Source organism: Belonocnema kinseyi, chromosome 10 (assembly GCF_010883055.1).
Source record: "Belonocnema kinseyi isolate 2016_QV_RU_SX_M_011 chromosome 10, B_treatae_v1, whole genome shotgun sequence".
In the NCBI taxonomy this organism is placed as follows: domain Eukaryota; kingdom Metazoa; phylum Arthropoda; class Insecta; order Hymenoptera; family Cynipidae; genus Belonocnema; species Belonocnema kinseyi.
The window spans coordinates 51,574,140-51,594,405 of NC_046666.1; the positions used below are offsets into that span (position 1 = coordinate 51,574,140).

Consider the following 20,266-nt stretch of genomic DNA (forward strand, 5'->3'; position numbering starts at 1 on the left):
CAATTGCAAATTTTCAATATAGACCTGTTTTAAAAAGAAATTCAAAATTTTATAATTTTAAGATATAAACATTTCGTCTATTTGCTTGAGAAATATTTTTTTCTTAAATTAAAAAGCTTTTAATCGATAATCATTAAAATATTATAACTTTCTATTTTAAACCTTTAAAATTAAAGAGATTTTCATTTTTACAATTCATAATTAAAAATTTTGCGAGTTTTGTTTTAGAAATTAAAATTATGCAATTTTCACCATTTGTTTGAGAAATTTTTTCATTTTGGAAGATTTGCAATTGAAAACTTGAATTTAAGTAAATGGAATTATTTTTTTTCAAAATGGAACTATTCCAAAAAATTAATGAATCTTCATTTACAACTGTTCAAAATTTAAGAATGGCAAAAAACCGTTCAAATTTAAAAAATTTGATATTCTAAATGTTCAAAATTCAAGAATGTTTAATTGTAACTTCAAAATTGCAAGATTTTGAATTGTAATTCTTTATAAATAAAAATTGCCGATGGAGTTTTTTAAAAATAATATAAATTTTTATGTTAAATCATTAAAATTGAAAAGTTTTTAATTTGGACATTTTACAATTTCAAAATATGCGTGTCGGAAGATACAGAATTAAAAACTCCAGTTTTTATTTTTAAAATTGAAGAGTTTATTTGGTGAATGATTATTATTTGATAAATTGATTAAATCTAATTTGATGATTTACGTTTGTAATTTCTAAAATTATATAGATTTCGAAATGAAAACTTGAGTTTTGATCTTCGAAATATACTAAATTGAAGAATTTTTATTTATACATTCCTAAAATTATAGGGTTTTCAAAATTATAGAACTTTAAATTCTGAATCTTTAAAGTCAAGTAGCTTTTATTCGTACAATTTATAAATAAAAATTATGCAAGATTCGAGTTTTACAATTAAGAATTCTGAAACTATGAAGAAATTTGAAATTGAAAACTCGAATTATTGAATTAAAGAATTACTAAATTTTAATCTTCAAAATCATCAAAATTTTATAATTTGTATTGGTGCATCGTGAAATTTAAAAAAATTTACTTCAAAATTGTAGTACTTCGTCTTTTTAATCTTTGTAATGAAAAGGTTTTAACTTTTGGAAATTCACAATTAAAAATTATGCAAGCGGAAGATTAATTAATTATTGAAAAGTTGACTTTCGATCTTCAAAATCGTCAAAATTTAAGAATTTTTACTTGTACATTTTTTTCAATTGAAGACTTTTCAATTGTAAACCTTCAAAATTGAATTATTAAAAAAATATATTATTAAAAACTACATCATTTTAAATTATAAAAATTAAAAATTGAAGGATTTTCAATTGCAAATTTTCAATATAGACCTGTTTTAAACAGAAATTTCAAATTTTATGATTTTAAATTAAAAATTTCGTTTTTTTGCTTGAGAAATAGTTTTTTCTTCAATTATTTGTTTCAAAATTCATCGTTCTTTGTTTGAAATGGTCTTTTTTGTTGAAAATTAGATTTTTCTTGTTGATAATTGAATTTATTTTGAAAAATTGGCCTTTTTGGCTTTGAAATTAAAAACATTGGTTGAATTTTAATTTTTTTGTTTGAAAATTTGATCATTTGGTTGAAAATTCATCTTTGTATGTCTGTTTTAAATTTTCAACTATTCGGTTGTAAATGCAACTGTTTGTTTAGAAATTTTATTTTTAATTTCACTATTTTGATTCAAATTGGTTCTTTCGAGTTGAAAATTCAACTACTTTTTTAAAAATGCAAAATATTTGACCCAATTTTCAAAGTTACGAAATTGTTCATATATATTTTTGAAATAGATGCTCAAAGTCGCCATTGGTATTAAACAAAAAAATTAATTGTATTAAAAATTAATTGGTATTTTTATGAATTTATTCCCAGTATCCTGATAAAAAATTATATAATTCCTATTTAAATTATGCAGTATTAAATTTAAAGCCGTAATTGTACATAAGTTTAACAGTTCAGAAAAAAATATTTTAAACCCTGATTCAGAGTCCTTTAAGCAAAATGACTATTTTGAAAAAAATGTTTTAACTTTAAGTTTATTTTGATTTTTCACAAAATATTTGATAATCCCTAAAAATTGTGTGCTTTATATTCTTAAACAAATAAAGCTATTATTTAAATCATTCAGTGTCTTCTATTCCTCTTTTTTTCATTATATTTAAAATTTTGGTGGGACTTTTCGCGAACTTTTTTCAAAATTCCATGCGACTTTCTTTGTAATTGTTTTCAGGTTCGGGTGCGATGGGAGCTTTAGATCTGCTTTCTTCAACCGGTTTTGTTAACTATTTTGGAAAATGGACAGACCTAACTCAGGTGGAGATACCACCCTTGATTTTGAAAAAAGGAAACACTTATATTTCGCTCTACGGACTGAGTTACATAAATGACAAACGATTGGCGAGGATGATTCGAGATGGACAAGTACTTTATTTTTTACATATTTATGTTCCCATTTTAATTAACCTTATCTTAACTTTGTTGTTTACAACGATTTCAAAATTTGAAACATCAACAGGGTGTTTAGCAACTTTAAAAACCTGGAATTCTCCTTAATTTTTTTTAATTTTGAAAACATGGAAATCTCCTTGAATTTCTAACGAGATCCTTGAATTTGAATTTTTGTTTTGCTTTTAAAATCATTTTCGGGGAGTTGACCACTCGTTTTTTTTAATATACGCCGGATTTCAAAAGGTTACAAAATACTTCTAAACATTTCAAAATACTTGAAAGCTTTTATAATATTTAAAAGGATTTTTAAGAGTAGAAAAGATTTCAAAGATTTCGAATATTTCACAAAGACTTTAAACGATTTCAAAATGTTTTAGAAGATTTCAAAATATTTCACTAAGATTTCGAATATTTTAATGATTTGAAATGAATACAAAATATTTCAGGAAGATTCCACAATTATTTCAAAGATATCATAAGGATCACAAAAATTTCAAGAATTTCAAAGGTTTAAATTTGAGATTTCAAAAGATTTCAGTGATTTCAAACGAACACAAAAGATTTCACATAAAGTTCAAAGATTTTGTAAACATTTCGAAATATTACAAAACATTCCACAAAGATTTAAATGATTTAACCAAAATTTAAAAAGATTTCACAATTATTTCGAAGCTTTAATAAAAAGTTCATAAAGATTTCGAAGAGGGCACTGTACAGCAGATTTCAAAACATTTGGAAGATTTTACACAATTTCGAATTTGTTTAGAAGATTTCAAAAATTTTCAGATTTCGAACATTTTGCAAATATTTCACAAAATTTTAGAAAGATTACAAAGATTTTACAAAATCTTTAAAAGTTTAGAAAAGATTTCACAAAGATTTCAAATATTTTAATGATATCAAATGATTACATAAGATTTTCCAAATATTTCAAAGATTTCATAGAAATTTCATAAAGATTTCAAAAATGATACAGTACACCAGATTTCATAACATTTGAAAGATTTTGAACGATTTCGAATTTGTTTAGCAGATTTCAATAATTAGACAAAGATTTCCAAAATTTTACCAACATTTAAAAACATTCCACAAAGATTTCAAATATTTTAATGACATAAAATGATTACATAAGATTTCACGAATATTCCAAAGATTTCTTAACATTTTCACGAAGATTTAAAATATTTTAATGATAGCAAATGAATACAAAAGATTTCAAAAAGATTTCAACAATTTTATAAAAATATAAAGATTGAAAATTTAAATATTTCAAGAAGGGTATAGTAGTTCAGATTTTAAAGATTTCAAAACATTTAAAAGATTTATATCGATTTCCAATTTGCTTAGAAAATTTCAAAATATTCCACAAAGAGTTAAAAACATTTCAAAGATTTTACCAAAATTAAAAAATATTCCACAAAGGTTTCAAAAATATTACCCCAAATTTAAAGAGATTCCACAAAGATTTCAAATATTTTAATGATATCAAATGATTACGTAAGTTTTTACAAATATTTCAAAGATCTCCTACAAATTTCATAAAGATTTCAAAATATTTAAAAAATTTGAAATTTGTATAGAAAATTTCAAAAAATTTCAAATATTTTACAAAGATTTCAAAGATTTCACAAAAATGTTTGAATTGATATGAAATGTTGAATATTTAAAATTTCATTGGTTGGTTCTTTAATTTAGAGTTATTGAAAATCATAATGTTGATTTATATTTTTTGAATTGAATCTGAATCTTTGAACTCCATATATTTTATAAAAGTTAAAAATTATAAATTTTGCAGCTTATCTACATTTCCTTTAAAAGTTTTCAATTGAAAAGTGTGAGTGCCTTCCCTTTTATATGTTTTTTTATTGAGCACTTGAATGCAATTTTTTTTAACGATTTTAAACGATTTCAAATTTGTTTAGAAGATTTCACAAACATTTCGAACATTTTAAAAGGGGTATAGTAAACGAGATTTCTAAGATTTCAGAACATTTCAAAGATTCGTAACGACTTCAAACTTTTTTTTAATGTTTCAATTTTTTTAAGAAGATTTCAAAAGATTCATAAAGGTTTTAAAGTTTTAAACGATTTTACAACGAATTAAAACATTTCACAAAAAAATTTTAACTTTCAGAAAGTTTTAAGGATTTTACAGATTTTAAAAACTGTATACTAAACGAGATTTCTAAGATTTGAGAACATTTCAAAGACTTGCAAGGATTTCATAAAAATTTCATAAAGATTAACAATTCAAAGATTTACACCAAAATTAAAAGATTTCAAAAAATTTTAAGATTTTAAACGATTTCAAATTTTTTTAGAGGATTTTAAAACTTTCAGAAGATTTCAAGGATTTCGAAGATTTTAAAAAAGATATAGTAAACGAGAATTCTAAGATTTCAGAACATTTCAAAGATTTGCAATGATTTCAAACTTTCTTTAGAAGATTTCACAAATATTTCAAAGATTTCATAAAAATTTCATGAAGATTTAAAATTCAAAGGTTTCAAAAAGGGTAAAGTACACCTGTTTTTAGAGTTCAGAACATTTTAAAGACTTTAAACGATTTCAAATTTACTTAGAAGATTTCAAAGATTTTACAAAGACTTCGAACCCCACTAATGTTTCAAAATATTTTTTAAAAATGTCAAGGGTTTCAAAGATTTTACCAAAATTCAAAAATATTTAACAAAAGTGTCAAATGTTTTAATGATTTCAAACGAATACAAAAGATTTCACAAATATTTCAAATATTTCATAAAAACATAAAGATTTAAAATTCTATGGTTTAAAAAAGGGTACAGTACATCAGATTTTAAAGATTTCAAACCATTTCAAAGATTTAAATCGGTTTCAAAATTGCTTAGAAGATTTCAAAAGATTTCACCAATTTTACCGGAATTTAAAAAGATTCTTCAAAGATTTCTAATATCTTAATGATATCAAATGATTACATAAGAATTCTTAAAAATTTACTTAAATTTTATTTAAGATTTAAAAATATTTCAAATATTTTAAACGATTTAAAATGTTAACAAACATTTCAAATATTTTACAAAAATGTTTTAAATTGCTGTAAAATTTTGAAAATTTTAAATTTGATTGATTCTTTAATTTAGAGTTATTGAAGATCATAACGTAGATTTATATTTCTTAAATTTAGACTGAACCTTTGAACTCCACATAATTTATAAAAGTTAAAAATTCTAAATTTTTCAGCTTACCTTCATTTCCTATAAAACTGGTTCAATTGAGAAGTGTTAGTAATTTCCCTTTTATACGTTTTTCTTTTCATTGAGCATTTGAATACAAAAATTTTTTTTAAAGATTTTAAAGGACTTTAAATTTGTTTAGAAGATTTCATAAAGATTTCAAAGATTTTAAAAAGGGTATAGTAAACGAGATTTCTAAGATTTCAGAACATTCCGAAGATTTGGAACGTTTTCTAATTTTTTGGAATATTTCACAAAAATTTCAAAGATTTTAATGATATAAAATGAATATAAATTATTTCAGATAGATTTCACGAATATTTGAAAGATTTCAGTCAAATATTTCAAGGTTTACAAAAGATTTCCAATATTTCAATGATTTATACATCAATACAAAAAATTTCACAAATATTTCGAAGAATCCATAAGGGTTTCAAAAGATTTCAAAAAGGTTACATTACGCAAAAATACAAAACATTGCCAAGATTTTAAACGAGTTGACATTTTTTTCCCAATTTATTTAAAAAATATGTCAAATATTCCAGTGGTTTCAAGTAAATACAAATGATGTGGAAATGATTTCACAAGCAATTTAAGGAATTTATAAGGTTTGCAAATGATTTCAAGAATTAAATTTTTTTTAAGTTATCAAAGATTTCAGAACTTTTCAAAGGTTGTTAAAAAAGTTCAAAAGGCAAGAAATTTCACAAACAATTCGAGGACTTAAAAGATTTTACAATAATTTTAAACTATTTCAAAAGATTTAACAGAAATTTCAATATTTTACAAATATTTTAAATACTTGAAAAGATTTCAAAAGATTAAAAACAATTTACAAAAATTTACAAAGTATCAAAAATTTTAAAGACTTTACAATGATTTAAAAATATTCCCAAAGATATCACAAAGACGACTTATGTTGGCAAAAAATTAATATTTGTATGATTCTGCTTTATTCAGAAATTGTTAATCAGTAAAAAAAAGTGTCATCTTTTGCATGTATAACAAACGGTTATTTGAGAATTTGATTTAAAAATAAGGAGACCCAGAAAAACTTGATTTCTTGACCTGGAAAACCAGGAAAAGTCCTCGAATTTTGTTTCTAGGAATCTTTGGAAACCCTGTTCAAAATATTTTCAACTTAAAACAATCTGTATATTTTCAGTTTAAAATGCTGCGTGCCACAGAAATTCCTGAAAGTTTCAACATGTTTGTCTTGCATCAAAATCGAACATGCCACGGTTATATAAATAATCTCAATTTCATAAAGGAGGAAAAGTTGCCTGACTTTCTTAATTTTATTATGTGGGGCCACGAACACGAATGTAGAATAACTCCAGAATACTATGATGTTGCAGATTATTGGATTTCACAACCAGGTTCGTAAAATTCAAGCCTCGGACTCACTATTAACACTATTTAACACTTTTTTTTTAGCAATCACACTATTTTGCTACTATTTCGAAAAAATGGCACTAAAGACGCTATTTTCTCGAAATTGTCCACCAATGCCACTATTTCTTTACGTTTTTTAAAAATATTTTTCAAATTTTTCAGTAATTGACTAAAATCATATTCCTGCCATCCAAAAAAAATCACAACATACCGCAAAATTGTATAAATGGTAAAAAAGTTACACCGGGAAACCTGGAAACGACCGGGAATTTTATGGGACAGGGGAAAACCGGGAAATGACAGTGAATTTATTTTTTGACCGGGAATTTTTAAAAAATGTCCAAATTTGATTTCAACCATTTTTAAATAATTTCCTAAATTTAGATTTTTATAAATTATTATATCATTTAGTTTAGAATGCTTAATTCGAAAATCATTCACTTTAAAAATTTTCTATTTTAGATTTTTAATTTTTAAGCATATAATTTAATTTGAAGAATTTTAAAATGCAATTTTAAAGGTTAAAAAAATTATAAGTTTTTAAAATCGAAGATTTTTTAAATAAAAAACAGGGTGGCCGCCGGACGAGAATTTCTAGATTGTAACTGTTTCAATCCGAAAGTCTTGATAAGAATTGAAATTAATCTATCATTTATTACGATAATTTTATTTTTAAATAAAAATTTTCATGATTTATCAATAATATATTCTTAATTCAGAGTTTCAGGTATTCCTTGATATTAAATTTAATAAACAAATTTAATAATATATTATTTCTATTAATTTGTTCAGCTATTAAAAAATGTAAACGGGCGTTTTACTATTTTCAACTTAAAAATAAATCCATAATATATAGTAATAATTAAAGGTTTTTATTAAATTTAAAATATTGTGAGTCTAAATTATTTAATTTTTATCCCATTTAATTTGAAATCTATTAATGTAGAAAAAGAATAAGTATTTAATATTTAGCAATATTTCACTGTACGTTTAAGACGAGTAAATTGAAACCAAATATTTAAAAGAAAACAATTTGAAACTGAATTTTTTACATAGAAAGCTTTTATCTTTAGATTTTCGAAGTACTTTCAAACCTTTAGCGTTACAATTTTAATTGTTCTATTTAAAAATGGTTAAATTTATAAGTGACATTGTTAAATTTTGACGCATAAATAACAATTTAACACGAATTTAAACGAAGTTTGTTTAAGTTTTTTTCAGAATTTCTAAATATATTTTTAAATTAATCGAAATTTCCCTACAATTGTTGAAAATACAGCAAATTAAATAAAATCCTTAAAATCTTCCATGTTCTTCTTTGATCATTTTTTTAATTTCTTAAAATCTTCTTAGAATTTCTGTTACAATAATTTTTCAAAGTGGAAAATCATTTTCAACTTTCCTAAGAATCTTAAGAAAATTTTTTATTCTTTTAAAGTCTTTTACAATTCTTAGAAAAATTCTAAATTTTTTGTTTGAAATCTGAAAAAATCTAAATTTTATTTTAAATTCGGCTGTAAGTATTTCAAATTATTTCAAGTTCTAAATTTAATTCGAATCTTTTTAAAACTTCTAAATATCTCTTAAAATTATTCTAATAGTTTTACAAATAAGAAGTGTTTTATTTTTATTTATAAATTCAAATCTAATTTTTTTTATTTGCAGGATTTTCTAGAAGTTATAGAAAAAATTCAATTCATTTTGAAATATATTTAAAAGTTCTGACAAAAAATTCAAAAATGATTTTGTATTTGGAAACATTTTAAACTACTTATAGATTTTTCAACATTTTGAAATAAAATGTTAAAGCTTTTGAAGGATGTGTAGACTATTTAAAATTAAAATAATTTAACTTCTAATTTAAGAACTGTTAAGTTAAAAAAAAAAATTCAATTTTTAATGTGTCTAGCTTAAAATTACTGAAAGTAATATAATTTTGAAAAATTTTGAAGTTCTTTGCTTGATTCTTTAATTTAGACTATTGCAAATGTTAACGTGGATTTATATTGTTGGAACTTAATCTGAATCTTTGAACTCTATAATTCATAAAAGTTCTAAATTTTGCAGTTTATTTTCATTTCACTTAAAATTGTTCAATTTAAAAGTGTTAGTACCTTCCAATTTATACGTATAAGTTATTGAGCATTTGAATACACAATTTTTGAATTGAAATCTTTTAAACTTAATTTTAAAAGTTTGGAATTCAAGGGTTCCAATTGTGAATGCTTTAATTCGTTGTTTATTATTTATTACTTTATTTGGAAAAATATTTAGAATATAGTTTGATTTTTTAAATTTTATTAACAGGGAAAAATGTTTGCGAACCGGGAAAAAACCGGGAATTTTTTTCTTCGATTTAAATGGCCACCCTGTAATATTTAAACTAAATAAAATTTGAATTCCGAAAACAGTAGAATTCACCGGGAAAAGCCAGGAAATGACAATGAATTTACTTTTTGACAGGGAATTTTACCAATTTTAAAAAAAATGTCTGTCTAAGTTTGATTTCAACCGTTTTTTAAATAATCAGTTGAATTTTTATCTTTTTCAATTATGGTATCATTCAGTTTACAATGCATATTTCGGAAATCTTTCGCTTTACAAATTTTTTATTTTAGGTTTTAATTTATAAGCGTAAATTTTAATGTACAGAATTTTTAAATGCAGTCTTAAAAAATTAGACAATTAAAAATTAGAAGCGTTTGTGATCGAAGATCTTAGATAAAAAACTATTTGAGTTAATCAACTGTTATTATAAATTAATTAATGATTTTCAAAATTGAACTTTGTTTTAAGGATGAAAATTTGAATAATAATTGATTTTACATGGCGATTTAGAATCAGTTCACAATTTTAGAATTTCCGTTTTTAATTGAAAGTTTCTAAACTATTTTCAATTTTTAAATAACTACAAAATAATAAAATATTGTTTAAGTTTAAAATATTCTACAACAAAAGAACAAAAACTTTATATTTAGAAATATCTGACTGTTTAAAATTAGTAATTATAAATTAAATATTCAATACTAAACAAAAAAAAACTAAACTTTGAACGTCACGATTTTAATTGTTCTATTTAAAAAAAAAATAAGTCAAGTTCTTTAGTTTTTATGTATAAATAACAATCAATATATAACAATAAATAAATATAATATAAACAAAAAATAAATAACAAAAGTCAATTTGAAATTTGAAATGATTCAAAAAAATTGAAACGAAGTGTCCACCTGCAGCGACAAAATCCGGCTATTAATACCGAAATTTTTGTGCAAATAGCCCACGATCTAACTTAAAACAAAATATATATTTTTGTAGATTTCGAACAAAAACATTTAAAACTATGATTTGTGAGAGGCCCTAATAGAATAAGAAACATTTTCTTGAGATTCCTAGGAAAATTGAAAATGATTTTGTATATTGAAAAATTAATTTTAAGAGAATATTTAAAAAGATTTATAAAATTTGATAAAATTCTCAAAAATGGGCGAGGAAGATTTTAAGGATTTTTTTTTTTAATTTGCCATAATTTAAAATCAATGAGAAAGAATTCAAATATTTCAAAAGATGTTTAGAAGTTCTGAAAAAAATTCCAAAATAATATGAAATTTCAAAACATGTAAAATAATATGATTTTTCAAGATCTTGAAATAAAATTTTTAAGGATTTGAAGTATTTTGAAATTAATAAAAATCATTTATGTTGTAATTAAACCGTTAAATTTTTCAATTTTTTATTTAAAATTTTCAAATTTCAAATTTTAAATCCATTGATTGATTCTTCAATTTAAAGCATTGAAAATTAGTTTTTATCATTTCAAATGAAAACAATTTTAGCTTCAGAATATGTATTTTTAAATTTCAATGACCGTGAAAGATGTTTGCTAACCGAGGGAAAAAAAACGAAAAGTGACCGGGAATTTTATTTTTCGATTAAAACGGCCACCCTGAATTCTTCATTTGTAAAGCTAGCTTTATGTTACTATTCTGAACTCTTTTGTTAAAAATTATTTGTTTTTATTTTGTAAATAAATTTTTTAAACCAAAAATTTAAGTATCTAGCTGAAAATTCGTTCTTTTTGGTTAAATTTCATTAAATTTGATCACAAATTTGAATATTTTTGGGTTAAAATATCAACTGCTACATTTTTCATTCCGAATCCATCTTTTCTGAATAAAGATTTCATTATTTAGTTCAGAATTACTGTTTTGTTACAAATTAATTTTTTTTCGTCAAAGAGTTATAATTTTACTTAAAAATTCATCTTTAAACTAATCAAAATAAAAATAATTAATGTTGTAATTTAAGACGTGTTTAGTTTATCAAAAAATAAAATCGTTCAATTCGTCAATTCAAATTCAAATTTTCAATGTTTAAATTTTGAATTCATGATTGATTCTTCAATTTAGTGCTTTACAAATTATAACGTGGATTTATATTTTGGATCTAAATCTGAATTTTTGAACTCTATAATTCATAAAAGTTTAAAATTTTTAATTTGGCAGTCAACAAATTTTTCAATTAAAAAATTTTTAAACTACTCTTTTAAAAGTTTAAAACTCAAGAATTCCACTTTAAATGCTTTATTTTTCAGCTAAGTTTTTATTACTTCAAATGGAAAAAATTGTAGCTTCAGAGTTCGAATTTTTAAATTTCAATGACCTTGAAAAATGTTTGCGAACTGGCTGAAAATTCATGTATTTTGTTAAAAATTTGAATCTTTTCTGATTGAAATATCAACTACTAGATTTTTCGTTCCAAATTCATCTTTTCTGTATGAAGATTTAATTACATGGTAGAGCGTTACGCTTTTTTTATATTAATTTTTATTGTTTTTATTAAATATTCGTAATTTTAATTGAAAATTCATCTCTTTGGTTACAAAAATAAGCTATTTTATTCAAAATTCGTTTTTTGTTTGGCTGCAAATCAATTTTTTTTTACTGGAAATTTAATTATTCCAGATTCATCTTTTAATTATTTTCTTGAAAATTTTGCGTTTTTTGCTGTTAAAAATTATTTTTTTCTAGTGAAAATGTAACTATTCAATATTTGTTTGAAAAATAATCTTTTTTGCTAACTGGCAAAAAACCGAGAAATGTCCAGGAAATTTTTTTTTGATGAAGGGGGTCTCTACCTTTTCGGATGACAAAAAAAAACGTTTTTTTGCGATTTTTTATGGATACATGTCTGTTTATTTTGTGACTAATACTCTAACATTCAATTACCACATATTTCAAGAAGCTACGATAATTTTTTCGTAATAAAAGAGTCATAAATAAGCCCCTTTACAGCTAATCTACGAGCGATAAAAAAAATCGTTTTTCGGCGAGTAAAAATGCTCAAGTCTGGCTCATCTGAAATTAAAAAATCCAACGGCATTCGTTAGTAGACAGTTTTTGCCTGGGATTGAAGGAAATTATATGTAAAAATATTGATTTTTCACGAAATGGCGGACTTTTGAAGTCAAAAGTCAATATTTCGCTAAAAAAAGCGCTCCTCTTTTGATCATAACAAAAAAATAACACAAAAAACGATATTTCAATCCCACTGCGTTATATCTTGGATAGTTCGTAAAAATGTGAAAGCAATCGGCAAAGCCGTTCTTCAGATATCTTAGCCACTTACTTTCAAACCTTGTTTCGAGAAAAGCGCGTTTAAGTTCAAAAAGTTGAAGTGGTATATCTCCGTAAATAATGCTCCGATATTTATGAAATTTTCAGAGAATATTTTTCAAATGTTATACTTTTAGAAAGTGTAATTAAAAAATCGATGTTTCAAAACCCAAAAAGGAGGGTCCCTTACAGAAATTAACACACATGCAACAACTAGTACATTCGACGTATGCACGGCTCGGTGCTCACGCTCGAAACCCCTTCACTTTAAATGGCATATCTCCATAAATAATGCTCGGATATTTATGAAATTTTCAGAGAAAATTTTTCTAATATGTAATGCTTTTAGAAAATGTAATAAAAAATTCGATTTTTCAAAACTAGTATTTAAACTAGTACATTCGACATATGCACGCCTCAGTGCTCACGCTCGAAGCCCCTTCACTTTAAATGGCATATCTCCGTAAATAATGCTCGGATATTTATGAACTTTTCAGAGAATATTTTTCACATGTTATACTTTTAGAAAATGTGATAAAAAAATTCGATTGTTTAAAACTAGTATATTCGACGTATGCACGGCTCGGTGCTCACGCTCGAAGCCCCTTCACTTTGAGTCGTATATCTCCGTAAATAATGCTCGAATATTTATGAAATTTTCAGAGAATATTTTTGAAATGTTATACTTTTAGAAAATGTAATTAAAAAATTCGATTTTTTAAAACTAGTGTATAAACTAGTATGTTCGACGTATGCATAGGTCGGTGCGCACCCTCGAAGCCCCTTCACTTTAAGTCGTATATCTCCGTAAATAATGCTCGACTCTATGAAATTTTCAGAGAATATTTTTCAAGTGTTATAATTTTAGAAAATGTAATAAAAAAATTCGATTTTTCAAAACTGGTATATGAACTAGTATATTCGACGTATGCATAGGTCGGTGCTCACCCTCGAAGCCCCTTCACTTTAAGTCGTATATCTCTGTAAAGAATGCTCGGATATTTATGAAATATTCAGAGAATATTTTTCAAGTGTTATACTTTTTGAAAATGTAATAAAAAAATTCGATTTTTCAAAACTGGTATATAAACTAGTATATTCGACGTATGCACGGCTCGGTGCTCATGCTCGAAGCCCCTTCACTTTAAGTCGTATATTTCCGTAAATGATGCTCGGATGTTTATGAAATTTTCAGAGAATTTTTTTAAAATGTTATACTTATAGAAAATGAAATTAAAAAATTCGATTTTTTAAAACTAGTATATTCGATGTATGCACGGCTCGGTGCTCACGCTCGAAGCCCCTTCACTTTAAGTCGTATATCTCCGTAAATAATGCTCGGATATTTATGAAATATTCAGAGAATATTTTTCAAGTGTTATACTTTTAGAAAATGTAATAAAAAAATTCGATTTTTAAAAACCCAAAAAGGTAGGGACCCCTTAAAACGGCCCCCATGAATAGCTTTTGCAAAAAAAAAAAAAATAATAAAAAATGTTTACCCCCAAAACGGTAATGTAGTCTATTCTCTTTTAGAAAAGAGGTCCTTTTTTTTGGAACCACGCAACTTATTAAATGTCGTAATTATATTTTCTGCGCAGGAAGCTCTGTAGCGACATCATTGAGTGAAGCCGAGGCAGTTACAAAGCACGTTGGAGTTTTATCGGTTCACAAAACGAATTTCAAATTCAAGCCAATAAAATTACAAACTGTGCGGCCTTTTGTGCTCGGTAATATTAGTGTCAAGAAGGACATGGATGGTATTACAACGAGGATCAGAGATAAGGATACGTTGTCTAAAGCTATTATGAAAAAAGTCGATCGATACATCGAAACGGAGTTGATAAGAGAAGCTGTGGATCTTTGCACAGGTATGTTCTTTTTGCTTTTATTATTACTGAAAAGCATTTAAAATTCGAGACTTATATAAAAGAAATCACAGGGTGGCCGCTGAACGGAAAAACTAGGAATTTTTAAAGATTGGAAAATTAGAGTGAATTTATTTTTTTACTGAGAATCTCTTAAAATTTTGGAAGAGAAATCTATCTGCTTGAAATATCACAAATTTTATATAAACTGATGTAATGCAATTTTAAATCAGGTCGATTAGAACTTTTTCGTGAATGATAATTCCATTCCACTGAGGAATTGTAAAATCTTTTTATTTGACTAGAAAATAAATAAGCCATTTTTTTTGTCTCATAAAATTTTAAAATCAAAATATAAAATAAATATGAACACACAATTTCTGTAATGTATAGTATCTATTGCCTGAAATAATAGAACAGCAAAGACAATATTTTTAATAATTGATGGAAATTGACGTCTTAATTTCAGAATGAATATAATCTTTTTTTTTTGAAACCATAAAAAAAAAACAAATCACTTCCATCTTCAAACGAAGTTTGATATAAGAAATTCGCATCCGTCCCAAAAGAGGTTCACTTCAAAACACTAACATGACAAGACAGTTATTGAAGATTGTTAATCTTCTTTGAAACTTAATTTTTTCTTTTAAAAATACTAATTTTCGACGAAAAACAGTAATATAATTATTATATAATGCCAAATTATTAAAAGACTTGATATATTATTCAAATCATAATGGCTTTTATTTCAAAAAAAAATTCTTGTGAAGAATGTTAATATAACCAGAAAGGGTTAAAAAATTGCAAATCTTGTTCAGACAGTAATTATTTCACTTTCAAAATATAAGTGTTTAAGACGAAAACCATAGTTAGCATAACGCTAACATAACAGGTTTTATAACCGAGAATATGACAGAATTTAGGAGAATTTAAAAGAATTTAAGAATTCATGATTTTTAACAATATTTTTATTGTTCAGGTTATATCAACGGTTGAATATAAATTATTTTCTAGCTCAGGCATATTCAGAAATTTAAAATATACAAAGCAGTAGCTCATTAATTATTTAACACTGTTAGACTCAAAATCTAATCTCAAAATTTAATTGCCTCACATTACTTAATAAATACCACGAAGTAGAATAAGAAGACCCCACTCCCGAAAAACTTAGACGCGTTACAGTTTCAAAATTCTCTGATTTTTCAACTAATTTTTAATTTCAAATCATTAATATTCAAATATCAGCATTTTAATCTTTTGATATTTTTACCATAAAATATTTTATAAGCGGAATAAAACAATGTTTTTTATACAAATTTAAATTTTTCAAAAGTATTAATTAATTTTTTTTTTTAATTTCTCTTCTACTATAAAAGATGTTTTTTTAAACAAAATACGGGAATTTTCAACAAAATAATTGAATTTTTAATATAATAGTTGAATATTCAACATAAAATGACAAATTGTCAACGAAAAAGTGTCATAGTTTATATTTAAATAAAAAAAGAATGAAATTTATACAAAAAAAGAGAGGAATTTTAAAACCAACAAGACAAATTTTCAACAAATAAAAATTTTGCACTCAAAAAATGATGCATTTTTACGAAAAAAAGGAAAATTTAAACTAAAAAATAATTTTCTACCACAAAAAAACGCGAATTTTTAACTAAAAAATGTAAATCTTACAAAAATGGAAAATTTACGTTTTCTATTAAAAAATTAATCCTAAGCCAAAAAAAAAAGTATTTTCCACTAAACAGTTACATTTTCAACCAGACATAAGCCTTCAATAAAGAAATTTTTCACAATGCAGTTTAACTTTTCCCCAAGTTGTTCCATGTTCAATTAAAAAAAATAATAAAAAAATAATCATTAAACTTTTGACCATTTTCATACAAAAAATGAGATTTCTCCTATAACAGGTGAAGTTTTAAATCAAAAAGATAAATTTTCAAAGAAATAGGTAAATGTCTGTTTAAAAAAGATTTTAGTCGAGTTTTCACGATCAAACTATGAATTTTTTAACAAGAAATAATTTTCTACCAAAAAATTGAATTTTCAAACCAAAAAGACGAAGTTTTAACCAAAAAGGATGACTTTTTAACAAAATTGTTGAATTCTTTAGCAAATAGTTGCATTTTTATAAAAAACCTATGAAACTTATCTGGAAGCAGAAGAATTTTGTATGTAATTTTTTTAAGTTTTAATTATGTCAATTTTTCCGCTTCTTCCTATATTAAAGAAAATAATGCGTAAGTACATAAGTCTCATTTGCATTAGGCATTGGTTTGAAAATTCAACTCTTTTTTTTTAAATTTTGTATTTTTTATTTTAAAGTTTACCTGTTTTATCAGAAATTAAATCTTTTTTTGATAAAAACGATTGGGTTAGAAATTAAACTATTATACTATTTTCTTGAAAACTCAACTATTTCGTAGAAAATTGACTTTTTGTTTAAAATTTATATTTTCGTGTTGAAAAATGAACTGAAATATTTTCTGGATGAAAGTTCTACTTATAAAAAAAAATTTCTTTTTTATTACAAATTGGATAAAAATGCAACCATTTGTTAGAGAATTTAACTATCTTGTTAAAAATTCATCCTTTTTGTTTAAAAAAATTCGTCTTTTTCGATTGAAAATTCAATTTTTTTCGTAGGAACTTATTTTTTGTTACAAAAATTCAATTTTTGATGTTACTGAGTTAACTGGAATCTTTTTTGGATGAAAACTCAACTTTTTTTTATACAAAATTCTTCTGCTTTAAGATCAATTTCATATTTTTTTTACAACAATTCAACTATTTGCTAGAGAATTCAACCATTTTTTTTAAATTCCTTCTTTTTGTTTAAAAATTCCTCTTTTTGAATTGAAAATTCAAATTTTTTGGTAGAAAATTATTTCTTGTTAAAAAATGCATAGTTAGATCGTGAAAACTCGACTAAAATCTTTTTCAACCGAAAATTCAACTATTTCTTTGAAAATTTATCTTTTTGATTTAAAACTTCATCTGTTATAGAAGAAATTTCATTTTTTGTATGAAAATGCAACTTTTTGGTTAAAGATCGTTCTTCTTTGATTGATAATTTAACTAATTTGTTTAAAACATTTGGTTGAATCGCTTTGTTAAGAAATCATTTTTTTTTGTGAAAGATTTTTATTTTAAGTTGAAAAGTTATCTCGTTGGTTGAAAGTTTAATTATCTTGTTATAAATTAATCTTTTTTTAATTTAACTGTTTATTGGAAAATACTTATTTTTTTTGTTTAGAATTCATTTTTTAACAGAAAATGGAACTTTTCCATTTTTCAAGATTGACATTTTTTACCTAAAAATTAGAGTTTTTATTTTGTAAAAAAAATCTTTTTTAGTTTGAAATTGCCTTTTTTTACGTAAAAATGCATCAGTTTCGTGGAAAATTAATTTTTTATTGAGCAGTGATAGTTTTTCTTTGAAAATTGAATTTTATAAAGAAAATTTGTCTTCTGGTTTGAAGGTTCAATAATTTAGATAAACATTTATTTATTTTTTGAGTGAAAAATATTTATTGGAAATTCTTTTTTTTTAATTCTTTTCTTTTGTTGTATAAATTTCATTCTTTTTTTATTAAAACATAAGCTATGACACTTTTTCGTTGACAGATTGTCTTTTTAGGTTGAATATTTAACTATTATGTTAAAAATTCAATTATTTTGTTAAAGAGTTATCTTTTAAATTAGAAAAAACTTTTTTTTTCGGTCTGAAATAAATTAATATATTTGAAAATTTGGAATTTTTATATTAATCGAAAATTATTTTTCGAAGTGCTATAATAAATCCATGTTGAAACTAAGTTCTGGGAATTGAAAAGAATAAAATAAGTAGTGTCACCTTGTTTTCAAATTTATGTGTATATAATTTTCATAAGATTGTTGAGAAAATTTAAAAGATTTTTAATTATTTCAGGCTTGTCAGAAAAGAATCTAGAAGATTTTTTTCATAATATAGGAGTTCACGAAATATTATGAAAAATTCGAGTCCTTTTAAAATATGTTTAGAACTTTTAGAAGTTGGGAAGGAATCAAGAAATATTTGATACGTTTTCGAAAATGTTTTCGAGTTTTCAAATATTTGTAATCTATTTAAAACGTCTTAAATTCCCCAAAATATTTTTAACTGACGAATTTAAAAAAAATCAAATATCATTTAAAATTAAAAAAATGTAACTTACAATCAAACTTCTTTTAAATTCTACTAAATATTTCGTAAATTTAACCATTTTTTGTTCGTTTTTATTTTGCAATCTTTTACCAAATTGATACATTTTGCTTTAAAATCTTCTAAACTATTTTTAGAAACTTTAGGAAATCGTTTGTTATTTTTAAAAACCTTTTTCAATTTTCTCTTAAAGTTCATTCTTAAAAATAAAAAATTATTTAAAACTTGCACACGAATATAAGATAAATTTTTTTTAATCTTGTCAGACCTTCTAAGCCTTCTGATTTTTTATTTATTCTGCAAAATTAAAAAAAAATTGCCCTAAAATCTTTCCGTTTCTTTGATTATTTTTGAAATCTTCTAAAATCTTTTTAAATAATCTCTTCAAATTAATTTTTCGAAATAAAAAAATTATTTTAATTTTTCCTAGGAACCTGAAAAAAATGTCTTTCATTTTCGTGAAACTTTACAAAATTCTTTAAAAATCTTTACAAGTTTTAATTGTTTTTGAATCGTTTCAAAACTTTTGAATATCTCTTAAACTTTCTTAAAATTGTTCTAAAATTATGTAATCTGGCAAAATTATAAAATTTTGCCTTGAAATCTTTTATACTTTTTAAAGATTTTAGGAAATAATTAAAAATGTTGTGTCATCTTGTTTCGATTTTCTCTTGAAATTCCTTACAAAACAATTTTTTTACAGATAGGCAAATTTTCCATTTTAGGTCTTCATTTTAAACCGTATATTTTCAATTTAAAGAATTTTTCAATTCAGTTTTAAAGACAAACCAAAAAAATTATTAGCGTTTAAAATTGATTTTTTTTTTTTGATAAAATGAAACTTTTTCAGTTGATTAACTGTGAATATATATTAATTAATAAGTTTAAAAATTGAACTGTAATTCGAGTATTTAAAATTGAACAATAATTGAATTTACAAGACGATTCTGAATCTGTTCAAATTTAAACGATTGGCAGATTTTCACTTTGAAAATTGAACTAATCCAATCCTAAAAGCTTATTAGTTAAACAACTGTAAACGTGCGATTGAAACTTTATAAAATATTATTAAATTTTAAATAATTTCAAATTAATAAATGGAATGGCATGATTTCACTGAAGAAAGCAAAATCCCGAATGTTTAACAATATCAAAAAAAATTTGCAAATATTGAAAATTTCAAAACGATTATTCTACAAAAAAAGAATTATAATGCCGATAATGTTTATTAACGAAATTAAAATATTTCGAAAGTGTTAGTTACGGAAACTAGAAAACTTTAAACATTTTAAATGAGCAAAATTATCAAATTAAAGAAATTGTATAATTACCAAAATATTAAAACCCGAAATTTTCGATATTAGTAAATTAATGAAATTTTCGGGAAGTTGAAATATTATTGTTACACCATTAAGCCATTTCCCTTTCGGGGTAGGCGTGACTCACTCGGCAGGGGAAAGGAGTAGTGTGTGGATGGGATAGAGATTTTTCAGATT

The 20,266-nt window shown here is 23.8% G+C and overlaps 1 protein-coding gene across 2 annotated transcripts in view; it reads left to right on the forward strand.

Annotated features, from left to right (window-relative positions):
• Positions 1-20,266, forward strand: part of LOC117182274 (double-strand break repair protein MRE11) — a 51,665-nt gene that overhangs the window by 9,501 nt on the left and 21,898 nt on the right. For both annotated transcript variants that reach the window (XM_033375393.1, XM_033375394.1), the window contains exons 4-6: positions 2,271-2,461; positions 6,866-7,079; positions 14,309-14,578. In XM_033375393.1, coding sequence (XP_033231284.1) covers positions 2,271-2,461; positions 6,866-7,079; positions 14,309-14,578 — 675 coding nt within the window. The remainder of the gene's footprint in view (positions 1-2,270; positions 2,462-6,865; positions 7,080-14,308; positions 14,579-20,266) is intronic.